Source organism: Chanodichthys erythropterus, chromosome 3 (assembly GCF_024489055.1).
Source record: "Chanodichthys erythropterus isolate Z2021 chromosome 3, ASM2448905v1, whole genome shotgun sequence".
Taxonomy (NCBI): Eukaryota; Metazoa; Chordata; class Actinopteri; order Cypriniformes; family Xenocyprididae; genus Chanodichthys; species Chanodichthys erythropterus.
In genome coordinates, this window is record NC_090223.1 from 65,473,689 (window position 1) to 65,487,702 (window position 14,014).

The 14,014-nt window shown below is 37.9% G+C and overlaps 2 protein-coding genes across 2 annotated transcripts in view; one reads left to right on the forward strand and one right to left on the reverse strand.

The window, feature by feature from the left end:
• The window catches only part of LOC137006336 (gastrula zinc finger protein XlCGF57.1-like), a 51,370-nt gene extending 44,161 nt beyond the window's left edge, over positions 1-7,209 (reverse strand). Inside the window, exons 1-2 of the mRNA XM_067366994.1 lie at positions 7,152-7,209; positions 4,960-5,781 (exon numbers count right to left, since the gene is read on the reverse strand). Coding sequence (XP_067223095.1) covers positions 4,960-5,781; positions 7,152-7,209 — 880 coding nt within the window. The remainder of the gene's footprint in view (positions 1-4,959; positions 5,782-7,151) is intronic.
• The window catches only part of LOC137005847 (zinc finger protein 569-like), a 220,081-nt gene that overhangs the window by 95,564 nt on the left and 110,503 nt on the right, over positions 1-14,014 (forward strand). Inside the window, exon 4 of the mRNA XM_067366476.1 lies at positions 11,852-12,845. Coding sequence (XP_067222577.1) covers positions 11,852-12,845 — 994 coding nt within the window. The remainder of the gene's footprint in view (positions 1-11,851; positions 12,846-14,014) is intronic.

Consider the following 14,014-nt stretch of genomic DNA (forward strand, 5'->3'; position numbering starts at 1 on the left):
ACACTGAGCTATGTACTATTATAAGTAAATACACTTACCTTTGACATGATCAAGTGAAAATCTCCCGTTATAGCTCACCAATTTCGCTGGAATTGTGCTAATTAATCTTAATTATTATTGTTATTAATCTCTCCGTCACACCTCGCATCAAGACGATTGAAGATCAGAGGCGGGGCGAGCTGACGGTCACGATGCCAAATCCAGCCAATCACTGACGAGGATTCCAGTGTTCCACCAATGAATCGCGCGCTTGGGCGGGTCTAGGTGTATGAAATGTGTATGAAACCGCAGTAGCACCAAATTTTCAATAGGGGGAGATTATACACACTGAGCATACACACGTACACAGAAAAACGGGTACAACGTGTTTATAAGGACATATTGAGAAAATGCGGGAGGTGGTTAGGAACAACCTTATAAGCCTTTCTGCACTGCTCGACTTATGAGGACATCAGCACTGTCCTCATAGTTACGGTGTGTCCTCATAGAGTCGGTACGTATTCATGCATTTTGTCCTCATAATCCGGCCGCACCAACGCACACACACACAGTTTAGGTTTTGGTTCCTTGTGGGGACATTGGCGTAAATTCCATAGGTGTAATGCATTTTATACCGTACAAACTGTACATCCCACTATGTGGTCGAACTCAGATTTATATTACATTGTGGGGACATTTAGTAAATTTTATAAACAAAAACACACACACACACACACACACACTCCTGTCTACTTACCTCATTCATTCTCTGTATCGTTCCTCCCAGCCATTGCCGCTATTGTAGTAGCGGGTACACACACAATCACAATAGCACATGGACATTCTCCCATTTCTCCATACATTCTGGACATTCCATATCCATTTCCTGGTCATTTTATACACCTACACAGCACTTGTCGTCTTGTTTCGTCTCTGTGCTGTTTGTTGATGTGGGCATAGTTAGTCTTCCGATGGGAAATGCTGCGCTGGCCAAACCGAACGATCGAGCGGTGGCTGCTTATGACGTCACGGCCTGGTCGCGCCGGCGCAGCGCAACCGGAAGCTGACGAAACCACTGTCCAATGTGAATAGGTGTTTGAGTGTGTATTGAAATGTCCAGTTTTTTAAATGTATTATGTGTGATTGGATTATGTGTTTATTATTTATATATATATTTAGGAATTATTGTTGTTTTATCATACTGAATATCAAATAGATTAAGTATTTTGAATGAGTATTATGTTTATATGTACCCAAAGATGGGCGGGGTTTGGCCTATAAAAGCCAGGCCAAACATAAAGACAGTACTTGTTTACCAAGTCGACGCAAGAGTGCTACTGTAGTGCCTCGAGCAAACTCAAGACCCCTTTCTTTTTGTATATTGTGGATACCTGTGTATATATATCGTTGTTGAATTATTTTCTGGTTTATTTTTCCTTTTTGTTGTTTTTTTGGTACTTTGGGGGGTTTTTTTGTGGACACTGTATATATTCTTCACTGTGCACTAACTTTTGGCACTGTAAATAAATTATACTTTGCACAAAAAGTGCTTTTGCGAGTAAGCCATCATTTTTACATCCCCTCACGGACTTTCACTTCCTCCCCGAAGGCAAGCTGGTGGGCTTGTCTTGATCACACCGGCGTTCTAGAGCAACACTGAAAATGTCCTCTTTGGATAATTAAACACGATTGTTCCATTCTCACTCCCTGTTTTTGTCTGTAACTGTTTTTTTATCCTTGTGGAAATATCCAACCTGGTGGGGCTATTTTGCCTTGGACTTCACAGGACAGTGCTGTTCAACGTGCTCCCGAACTCAAAACGACTTAAAAGGACAATCTTGCACACACACATACAGTGGTGTGAAAAAAGTGCTTGCCCCCTCCCTGATTTTTTTATTTTTATTTTTTTTACTTTGTTTTAGATCATCAAACAAATGTAAGTATTAATCAAAGATAACACAAATAAACGCAACATGCAGTATTTTAATGAAGGTTTTTATTATAAAGGGAAAACTAAATCCAAACCCAAATGGCCCTGTGTGAAAAAGTGCTTGCCCCCTAAACCTAATAACTGGTTGGACCACCCTTAGCAGCAACAACTGCAATCAAGCGTTTGTGATAACTTGCAATGCGTCTGTTACAGCGTAGTGGAGGAATTTTGGCCCACTCATCTTTGTAGAAATGTTGTAATTCAGCCACATTGGAGGGTTTGAGCATGAACCGCATTTTTAAAGTCATGCCACAGCATCTCAATAGGATTGAGGTCAGGACTTTGACTAGGCCACTCCAAAGTCTTCATTTTGTTTTTCTTCAGCCTTTCAGAGGTGGATTTGCTGGTGTGTTTTGGATCATTGTCCTGCTGCAGTACCCAAGTTCACTTCAGCTTCAGGTCACGAACAGATGGCATTGTCCGTCAGGATTTTTTGGTAGACAGCAGAATTCATGGTTCCATTTATCACAGCAAGTCATCCAGGTCCTGAAGCAGCAAAACAGCCCCAGGCCATCACACTACCACCACCATATTTTACTGTTGGTATAATGTTCTTTTTCTGAAATGCTGTGTTACTTTTATGCTAGACGTAATGGGACACACACCTTCCAAAAAGTTCAACTTTTGTCTCGTCAGTCCATGGAGTATTTTCCCAAAAGCCTTGGATATCATCAAGATGTTTTCTGGCAAAACTGAGACTTTATGTTATTTCGTCTTGGAACTCTGCCATGCAGGCCATTTTTGCCCAGCCTCTTTCTTATGGTGGAGTCATGAACACTGACCTTAACTGAGGCAAGCGAGGCCTGCAGTTCTTTGGATGTTGTTGTGGGGTGTTTTGTGACCTCTTGGATGAGTCGTTGCTGTGCTCTTGGGGTAATTTTGGTCGGCTGGCTACTCCTGGGAAGGTTCATCACTGTTCCATGTTTTCACCATTTGTCGATTATGGCTCTCACTGTGGTTCGCTGGAGTCCCAAAGCTTTAGAAATGGCTTTATAACCTTTTCCAGACTGATAGATCTCAATGACTTTCTTTCTCAGTTGTTCCTGAATTTCTTTGGATCTCAACATGATGTGTAGCTTTTGAGGATCTTTTGGTCTACTTCACTTTGTCAGGCAGGTCCTCTTTAAGTGATTTCTTTACAGGTGTGGCAGTAATAAGGCCTGGATGTGCCTAGAGAAACTGAACTCATGTGTGATAAACCACAGTTAAAGGCATAGTTCAACCAAAAATGAAAATTTGATGTTTATCTGCTTACCCTTACAAGCAGGCATCCAAGATGTAAGTGACTTTGTTTCTTCAGTAGAAGACAAATGATGATTTTTAACTCCAACCGTTGCCGTCTGTCAGTCAAATAATGGGAGTGAATGGGAACTTGGATCAATAAGAGTCAAAAAACCTTGCATAGACAAATCCAAATTAAACCCAGCAGCTAGTGACGACACATTCATGTCCTAAGACATGTAACAATCGGTTTGTGCGAGAAACCGAACAGTATTTATATAATTTTTTACCTCTAAAACACCACCATGTCAAACTGCGTTCAGCACTCGCTTAGTGAGGTCTGACAACGGCAGTGATGTCTCGTGTATATACTTCAATGAGTGCTAGACATCACTTCCGCTGACAATCAGACCTCACTAAGCGAGTGCTGGTTGGACATGGTGGTGTTTTAGAGGTTAAAAAATGATATACTGTTCGATTTTTCACACAAACCGATCGTTTCGTGTCTTAGGACATCAATGTGTTGTCACAAGCCGCAGGGTTTAATTTGGATTTGTCTTTCGCCCATTCACTCCCATTATTTGACTGACAGACGGCAGCGGTTGGAGTTAAAAATCATCATTTGTGCTTTACTGAAGAAACAAAGTAACCTACATCTTGGATGTGCTGAGGGTAAGCAGATAAACATCAAATTTTCATTTTTGTGTGAACTATCCCTTTAAGTTGTGTTTCAACAGCGGGGGCATGCACTTTTTCACACATGGCCATGTGGGTTTGGATTTAGTTTTTCCTTCATAATAAAAACTGCATGTTGTGCTTACTTGTGTCATCTTTGATTCATATTTAAATTAGTTTGATGATCTTAAACATTAAAGTGTGACAAACATCCAAAAAAAAAAATACATTTTTTCTTTGTTTTGTGGTTATTTGTTGTATCTGCACTCATTCAAACAGTTTTAGGAGGGAAAATAACAAACATTATTTGTGTAGCCTGCCTTTAGGCAGAGTGTTACAATCTTCACTGCATGTATAGTTATTACCAAACGAACTATAAAACACAGCTCTTCCACTTTTCATTTCCATTTTAAAAATATTAACCATAAGTGGCAATATGTCCATATAGTCTGCAAATATAAAACATACCCCTCACTCTTTTTGTTAAATGTCAGTTTTAATGGCCAACAATAGCCAAATACCCATTATAAAAGTACAAGCAATAGGTATAAGAAGCTACAATAAAAAATAAAGCAAACAATTCAGTCAAACATACAAAACCAGCGCTCTAGTAGGCTACAACAGTAAACTATAATGCCTAACTATATGAAGTTATGAGATTAAACTTTTAGTTCAACAAATTATACATTTATGAGACCAAAGATCACCCATTAGATTTACAAAAGATGAATTATATTATCTTTAACCACTACAGAGTCATGAGAGCCAGCGTCAACCAAACCAACCAGCGTCAGAGCCAAACGTCAGAAGGATTAGCTGAGGTTAGGCTGTTCTCTGTGGGGTACATGAGCGCTGGGCGCCCGGTGATTGCCTGGATCTCACAACTCCAAATAGGTGCTTCTTTTTATCAGTAAACTACAAATTTGAGCTTTTTAAACCAGTACATTCCTACATGCCTGAACACTCTTAATTTTACATATCATGACATAATAACAGTAATATGTTTAAATTTCACAGGTTTTCTGCTATACTAATGACGCTTACTGGTTAGTGCGTGATGCATTCTGGGATACCTGGCTGTCTCAAGTCCTCACAAGTCACCTCTCGATGCATCCTCTCATGTGTTTTCAGTGATCCTGACTGACTGAATCTCTTGTCACAGTGTGAACACTTGTAAGGTTTTTCTCCAGTGTGGATCCTCTCATGTGCTTTCAGAGTTGATAACTGACTAAATCTCTTGTCACAGTGTGAACACTTGTAAGGTTTTTCTCCAGTGTGAATTCTCTGGTGCACTTTTAAATGGTTTGCTGTAGTAAAAGTCGTCTCACACTCAAAGCACATGTACTCTCTCACACCAGTGTGTATTTTCTCATGTTCTTGTAAATTATACAGCTGTGAAAAACTCTTTCCACACACAGAACATGAATGTGTCTTCTCCTTTGTATGAACTGTCAGGTGTCTCTTCAGGTTTGATGACTTTAGAAATGTTTTGTCACACTGATCACATGTGAACGGTCTCGCTCTGGTGTGGATCCTCATGTGTGCTTTAAGACTTGATGATCGTGTGAAACTCTTCCCACACTGACTGCATGTGTGTGGCTTCTCTCCGGTGTGGATCGTCATGTGTTCTTTAAGGTCTGATGATAGCGTGTAGCTCTTCCCACACTGATCACATGTGAACGGTCTCTCTCCGGTGTGGATCCTCATGTGTGCTTTAAGGGTTGATGATTGACTGTAGCTCTTCCCACATTGATCACATGCGAACGGTCTCTCTCCTGTATGAACTCTCATGTGAACCTCAAGATGTTGTGTCTTTGAGAAACTCTTTCCACACTGAGTGCAGGTGAAAGATTTCTTGGCTCTTTTCTTTAGAAATGTCTTTAGTTCTTCACTCTCATTGCTTTCTTCCATCAGGTCTGAAATAAGAGGAAAACATTTCATTTAAATTTTCAGTACATCAAAATAAGTTAAAGAGAGAAATATGAAGTGAAAGGTCATAAAATTGAGTCTTGCTGTGATAGACAACTGCTCTAAAATATTCAGATCATTTTGATGCAGAGTCCAGAATTAATCAAGTATTGGCATTTTATACAAATTGATTTTATTTTTCATTTTATTCATTTTTTTTTCATTTTATTTTTAAGTAAAAAAGTATCATGCCAATTACACAATTAGACATTTAGAAGTCAATAAATACCAGAGTATATCAGGTATATCAGAGCTTGAGTTGAAGCTGCTTCATCGAGCCCCTCCTCAGTGGACAGCAAGCCAAATTAGCTAACTTAATATAATATAAAGCTTATATGGGCAAACAAACTTGTTAAATGTATAACTGACTGTGGGACATACTGCAATGGCTGATCTGCTGTCTTCATTTAATTACCCAGGCCAAAAATGACTTTTGGGGTCTTTTTAATTTTAAAGTTTTTGGTAACATATGATTAGATTTTATCATACATTAAAATTGTAGATTTTTAATTATAGACTATTTATGTTGGTGAGACTATACAAACTATACAAAGATGCCAAAATGTGCTTGAAGACAAATATTACAATGCTATAAGGAGAATACAAAGTATAAAAACGAAATGAGGGGGAAAGGAAGAATGAGGGGTGGGTGGATCAAGTTTGGTCAAGGCGTGTCCTGTGTTTTATCTTAGCCTTTGCTTTAGCAGGAAAATCAAGCCTTACACATTTTTTAAATTTAAAACATTAGAGCATATTCCTGTAGTATTTAATTTATTTGCCTAAAACTGTGTAAATATTAAGGGCCGTTCACACTAGACTTTTCCTTCCACTGACTTCCAGGCACCGCGCCGGGTGGCCCCCCCGCCCGGACGAGACCCCCCGCGAAGGGAGCCCCGCCGCGGGACGAGGGTCCCAGCGCGAGCCGTAGCCGTGGAGATCCGCGAGAAGGGCCCGGCGCACGTGACATCATCTGGACTCATCATGGGAGGACAAGAGAATAATCTCAATCCATTGTCTCAGTTTTTACACAAATGAATGACTGCATTCATCAACCCTGTTACCAAAGTTACTGTAAGAAGAGATTTTGCTCAAGTTTCACTCACAACCCTGTCAGCCATTCTGGAAAGTTCATTTACTTCATACATTTTGGTGTTTACAGTTTATTCTTAAAAATAACAGTGTTGAAAATGGTATTGAAAAAGCTTAAATTCTAGTAACACTCCTGGAAATTGTGAACCAGATATGAAACAAATGTAAAATTTTTAGTTTGATCTGATGAATGTTGTTCATCATGAATGAATGAAGAATAAACACCAACCTCTTTGTTCTTCAGTATCTTCAGTGTGTTTCATCCTGCAGGGTTCTGGATCACTCATGTTATTTCCAGTTTTCAGCTCTTCCTGAAGCTTCAGTGCTCCTCTGATGGGAATATTCCAGTATTTATTGATGAACTGGGAGGGGCTTCACTGATGATGTGACTGCTATGGGAGGAGCTTCATTAATTCATTGCAGTGGGCGGGGCTTTGTTGACTGAACAGCAGATTGGCTGGAGGAACTGATCTGCCCAAATAAAAAATAAATCAATTACTGTGTTTGTTTTTATAGGGTTAAAGTCCAGAGATCAAACTGTAGTGTCTGCATCAAATTAAATGTACAAAAGTGATTTTAAATAGAAAACCCACTAAATGAAGTGTGTCTGTTTAATGTTTCAAATTACTTTCGTGAAAACAAAATGTTTTAATGTGTCATCATCATTTAGTGTAACAGATATATTTAATGCTAAAAGGAATCAGTTATTTTGACCTGTACTTAATAAAACATATTAAAAAGAATAAGATATCTCATGTTAAATTTCATTATTTTTTAAATTATTAAAAAACTTCTTGCTGACAAATGGGTGAAATCTAGTGGGTTGAAGGAAAGTGGCTAAGTCTTAAGATTTAAAATGACAATTAAAGAGTATTTTAATTGTCAGCTGATTATCATTCTAAATATGCCTGAAATATGCTTGTTTCCCTTTTGTGCTATATTAACCCTTTTTGTATTTCACCCATAAACTAAATGCATTCAGAATTTATATCGGTCTATCGTAAAGTAACTGATGCTAATTTAGAACTTTATTCTGTTTCTCCATTAAAATATTGACAGATATCTAGAAAAGTAGTAAAGAAGTGTAAGAAAAACAGTTAAAAGCACAAAGACAAAAATAATGGTTCATATTTGAGGTCCACAAATCCCCTCAGTCTGTTGAGAGCAATGAAATGAGCTTTAAGTGTCAATTTACAGCAGATCTGAAGACATCAGCATAATAAATGAGGTGAAAACAGGAACTATTGACATGAAATAAAGAGTGTTTTCAGCAGTTTCTCTGTTAATATTGATGATCCTCAGACTATCAACACTCAACAAGACATTCAACATATCAATTCAACAAGACATTCAGATCATTAGCAGATCATCTAACTAATGGCACTCATCTTCATCAACCACTGCTGCTAAATATTTTACCAAATTAAAACAAAACATTTAGTTTTAGATAAATTAATTTATTTAATTAATTGCACAATGATTAAATCACAATTTAATCGCATGTCAAATTTGGCTGAGAAATTATCCCCAAAAGATCATCTAAGAGACATTACAAAAAGTAGCTTTAAATATTTTATTTGATTTAACATGAGGATGAGTAAATGATAATTATTAATTATTATTATTATATAAATATGATTTATTTATTGAAGTTATACTCTAAAAAAAGAATTTAAAACTGCCAGTAGGTGGAAGTAAATGTCTTAATGAGTGAGTTACTGAATCCTTTCCAATCATTCAATTCATTCAAACGGCTTTCAGGAATGAAGTAAATGGCTCTCTTTATGAGTGCACCACTAAATCATTGATTCACCCGATTGATTCGCTCAAAACGCAGATTCATTCAGAAACAAAACAAAACAAAACACTGTTTAATAACAACATCATACTAAATTAAAAGCAAAACATTTATAATAGTTTTAGATGAATGACCATATTAATAAAAAATAAAAACATGTTCCAGGAAGTGACAAAGTAGTTCCTTATGCAATGATGTCCATACAGTGAATGAAAGCTTTACAAAAATTGCAAATAGTTAAAGTAGAAATCTAAAATCTCAGAGTTTTTCTCCAAGTGAGATCTTTCCAGCAGGATTTGTGAGTCTGAGACGGGGAGAGTTTTCAGTTTCTGCACATAAAACTGTTACATGTTAAATATCTAATTACTTTATTACAATTAACGTTATCATAAAATCAAACCATGTTTCATTGTTATAGTTAATTCATAGTTATTTAGCAGCAGTGGTTGATGAAAATGAGTGTCATTAGTGTTTGTTTTTGTGTTATTTGTGTTTTATCCACATCATGTTGAAAAATAACAGTATTGTCTTTCATTAAAGTAGTTTTATAGTCTTTTCTCATACATCCTGACTCCAATAATCAGTTTCTCACAGAATAAAGTGAGATGATGTGAATGTCTTGTTGAATGAGTGTTGATAGTCTGAGGATCATCAATAATGACAGAGAAACTGCTGAAAACACTCTTTATTTCATGTCAATAGTTCCTGTTTTCACCTCATTTATTATGCTGATGTCTTCAGATCTGCTGTAAATTGACACTTAGAGCTAATTTCATTGCTGTCAACAGACTGAGGGGATTTGTTGACTACAGATATGTACAATTATTTTTGTCTTTGTGCTTTTAACTTTTTTTCTTAGCATTATTAATATTTGGAATAATTTCGTTACATTATATTGTTATCATTTATATATAAAAACAAACCCCGTAACTGATATATTTTTTTATTTTGGCAGATCAGCTCCTCCCACACTGGGATTCATCATCAATGAAGCTCCTCCCACAGCAGTCACATCATCAATGAAGCTCCTCCCACAGCAGTCACATCATAAGTGAAGCTCCTCCCAATGGAATACATCAATAAATGCTGGGATATTCCAATCAGATGACGATCAGATCAGGAAGAGCTGAAATCTGCAATGACTGAGTTTATTAAAGAGGACAGTGAGAACATGAGTGATCCAGAACCCTGCAGAATGAAACACACTGAACATACTGAAGAACAAAGAGGTTGGTGTTTATTCTTCATTCATTCATGATGCTGAACAACATTCATCTTAGAAAGATTCAACTACACATTTAGATATGCAATCTAATGTTCAACAAATGGTCAGCAGTGTTGGGTATAGTTACTTTGGAAAGTAGTTAGTTAGGTTACAACGTTACCATCAATTAAAAGTAATCAGTTATGATACAGCGTTACCTATTCATAAAAGTAACGCGTTAGAGTACTCATGCGTTACCAAAAATTAAAAGCCGTTTGCAGCGGCTCACACATGACAGACACAGCCCCCGGCCCCTTTAAATGCACCTAGAAGTCGTGACTCCCGACAATGAATAACGTCAGTCATCCGACTAAATTAACACTGCAGGATAACAATAACAGGAAAGACAGTCAGCAATAGGCTATTCCACATGGCGTTTTATTTATTTATTATCACAGAACATATTATTAATCAAAATTCGCACCTACCCAGCCCGGGTAGCCTAGGCTCCACAGTTGTAATTGGAAGCATCTCCTCGACTACATAACCGGCCACAAGTTTGTGAACCTCACTGATGGGGACTGTTTTAGCGGAGTTAAAACTCAAACGCTGTTGCTTTGGAGCTGGTGCACCACCGTCGTCCTCCTCAGCAGGCTTTGCTACCAGAGTGCTAGATTGGTGTTTGGATGCGAGATGTTTTTTTAAATTTGAGGTAGAATTTTTGGCGGTCGACAGAAGCTTTTCACCAACGCAGAGTGTGCATTTTACCATTATGTTCTTTTCTTTTTCGTTGACAAATTGAAAATAATGTGCGTACTTCCATAAACCAAACGCTGTCCTCTCTGCCATCTTGCCGGGAGTTCGAAAAAAACCCCACACACACACAGGGTCAGGCGCAGGGCACAGACAGACGTATCACAGCCATTGACTTTACGATCACAGAGCTTCGGCTCCGCTGATACATCCGCAGGTGGCACAGTAGACCTAGGCCTACTGTCTGACAAAAAAAAGGCTGCAGTCGGGATTTTCCTTTCCTTAAAATAACGGATTACTTTTTAAAAAAAATAACGAAGTTACTGATTACTTACGCACGAAACTAACGCGTTAAGTTACACATTTCAGGAAAAAAGTAATTAGAGTACTCTAACGCGTTACTTTGTAACGCGTTACCCACAACACTGATGGTCAGTAAAGTGAGATTTGAAAAATATTCATTGTCAACATCAGGTCAAAATACATAAAATACATAATTGTCCTCCCATCATGCTGTAGAAAGAGCCCAGATGATGTCACTTCCTGGGCGTCAGTTTTAAGATGAGGAAAATTCATAACAGGGTTGAAGGTCAAAATTCACTTGAGTTTGTTTTCAGTGTCCCACATTCACATGTGTGGAAGTCTGTGAAAGAAAAAGTGTGACCAACCCTTAATAATTAAAGTTTTAGTAAAATAAACATCAATCCAAATGTTGGTGTCAAAATATGACAATAATTGTGATTCATCAACATATTTAATAGTTCTCACTACAGAAACATGGTGATTTGTCTATAATGTTTTAAATATAATAATTGTTTCAGGGACATATAATAAATATATAAAAAGGCATCAAAGTGATCAGAATATTTCATAGCAGTCGTTTATTTCAGTACATGAAGGTTCACTTTTATGTTCTTTCACTTCATAATCCTCATTTTGAATTACTTTAATATACTGAAAATTAACTATTTTTGTAATTTCAGAGCTGATGGAAGTGAAGGAGGAGAGTGAAGAACTGAGTGAAGTGGAGGAGGAACATCATGACAAACCTGGAGAAAAACCTTTGAGTCGCTCAAAGACTAAAAAGACTTTTTTAAAGAAAAGAGCCAAGAAATCTACAACCTGCACTCAGTGTGGAAAGAGTTTATCAACCAAAAAAAGTCTTGATGTTCACATGAGAATTCATACAGGAGAGAAGCCACACACATGTGATCAATGTGGGAAGAGTTTCACATCAAAACAAAGTCTTGAGATTCACAGTGCAGTTCATACCGGAGAGAAGCTGTTCGCATGTAATGAATGCGGCAAAACGTTTCTCTCGGCATCAGCCCTGAAGAGACACCTGAGAGTTCATACAAAGGAGAAGCCATATTCATGTTCTGTGTGTGGAAAGAGTTTTTCACAGCTGTATAGTTTACAAAGACATGAGAAAATACACACTGGTGTGCGAGAGTACATGTGCTTTGAGTGTGAGAAGACTTTTACTACATGGAGCGATTTAAAAAAGCACCAGAGAATTCACACTGGAGAAAAACCTTACAAGTGTTCACACTGTGACAAGAGATTCAGTGTGTCATCACATCTGAAAACACATGAGAGGATCCACACTGGAGAAAAACCTCACAAGTGTTCAAACTGTGACAAGAGATACAGTCAGTCAACAGATCTGAAAACACATGAGAGGATCCACACTGGAGAAAAACCTTACAAGTGTTCACACTGTGACAAGAGATTCAGTCTGTCATCACATCTGAAAACACATGAGAGGATCCACACTGGAGAAAAACCTTACAAGTGTTCACAGTGTGACAAGAGATTCAGTGTGTCATCACATCTGAAAACACATGAGAGGATCCACACTGGAGAAAAACCTTACAAGTGTTCACACTGTGACAAGAGATTCAGTCGGTCATCATATCTGAAAACACATGAGAGGATCCACACTGGAGAGAAACCTTACAAGTGTTCACAGTGTGACAAGAGATTCAGTGTGTCATCACATCTGAAAACACATGAGAGGATCCACACTGGAGAAAAACCTTACAAGTGTTCACACTGTGACAAGAGATTCAATCAGTCAGAACATCTGAAAACACATGAGAGGATCCACACTGGAGAAAAACCTTACAAGTGTTCACACTGTGACAAGAGATTCAGTCAGTCAGAACATCTGAAAACACATGAGAGGATCCACAGCAGACAGAAGCCGCACATGTGATCAGCGTGGAAAGACTTTCACTATTAAAAGTCAACTGAAGATACACATGAAGATCCACGCAGTGGAGAAACCACATCACCACAGTCTGAAATCACGATAAGTAGTTAATCTTTGTGCTGAGAAACAAAGTAGTTTCCTTACAGCCACAATAAGCGGCAGGACAGTTTGGTGGTTGCTTAGTGTCTGCTTGGAAAATCTGAATTTTCTCCTGAAATTACAACAGAATGATAAATCACTGTTTAAACAGACTGTATGGATTCTTCCCTTAAGGTCAGTGTGACAAACTAGTGACTTACACTTAGTGAACAAACTTCCATGTTTCTATCATTGTCATTTACAACATAACAATAAAACAACCTACAACTGACTATATTAACTTGTTGTTGCTCATCTTCATTCGTTCCATGTTAAATCTTCCACCATTTCCCATCATCATTCCTTCGATCTTCTGCAGTTGTTCTTGTACCTGAATGTCTGATTTACTCTTGATATTGAAACAGTAAAATTGTCCTCCACATTCAGCAGCACGATCTTTCAGTTTAAGATGTTCATCAATGCCTGTTCCAGATCCTCCAGTTCATCTCCATGTGTGAACAGAATCATGATGCACTTCTGAAATTCAGTAGTAAAGGTAAGCAAAAAACATCATAGTAAGAAAATTAGGCAAGGCAAGGGAATTTTATTTGTATAGCACATTTCATACACAATGGTAATTCAAAGTGCTTTACATAAAGAAAAAGAATAATAAAAATAGAACATAAGGAATAGAAATAACAGTAAAAACAGAGAATTTTGTTATCTGGATGGAAGAGCTAGGAAGTCTTAGGGAGTTTGTTGTTGTTGTTGTTGTTGTCCATCAGAGTGGATCTAAACTGATCTATCCATCAGAGCGGATCAGAATGGATCTTCCTCACACAACAGGACTGCTACCTGTTAAGGCACTTCAAACTGATAAAAACAGTTTCAATCTCCCCTTTTGCCAAGACACCTCAAACTGCACCACACAGCCCTAATCCCCCTTCCGGAGATATCTATGCAACGCAGTTCAAGTTTCCCCTTTGGAAATTTCCCCCTTTGGAAAGAGTCCTGACTGTAATCCAGAGATATCTTAACCATGCA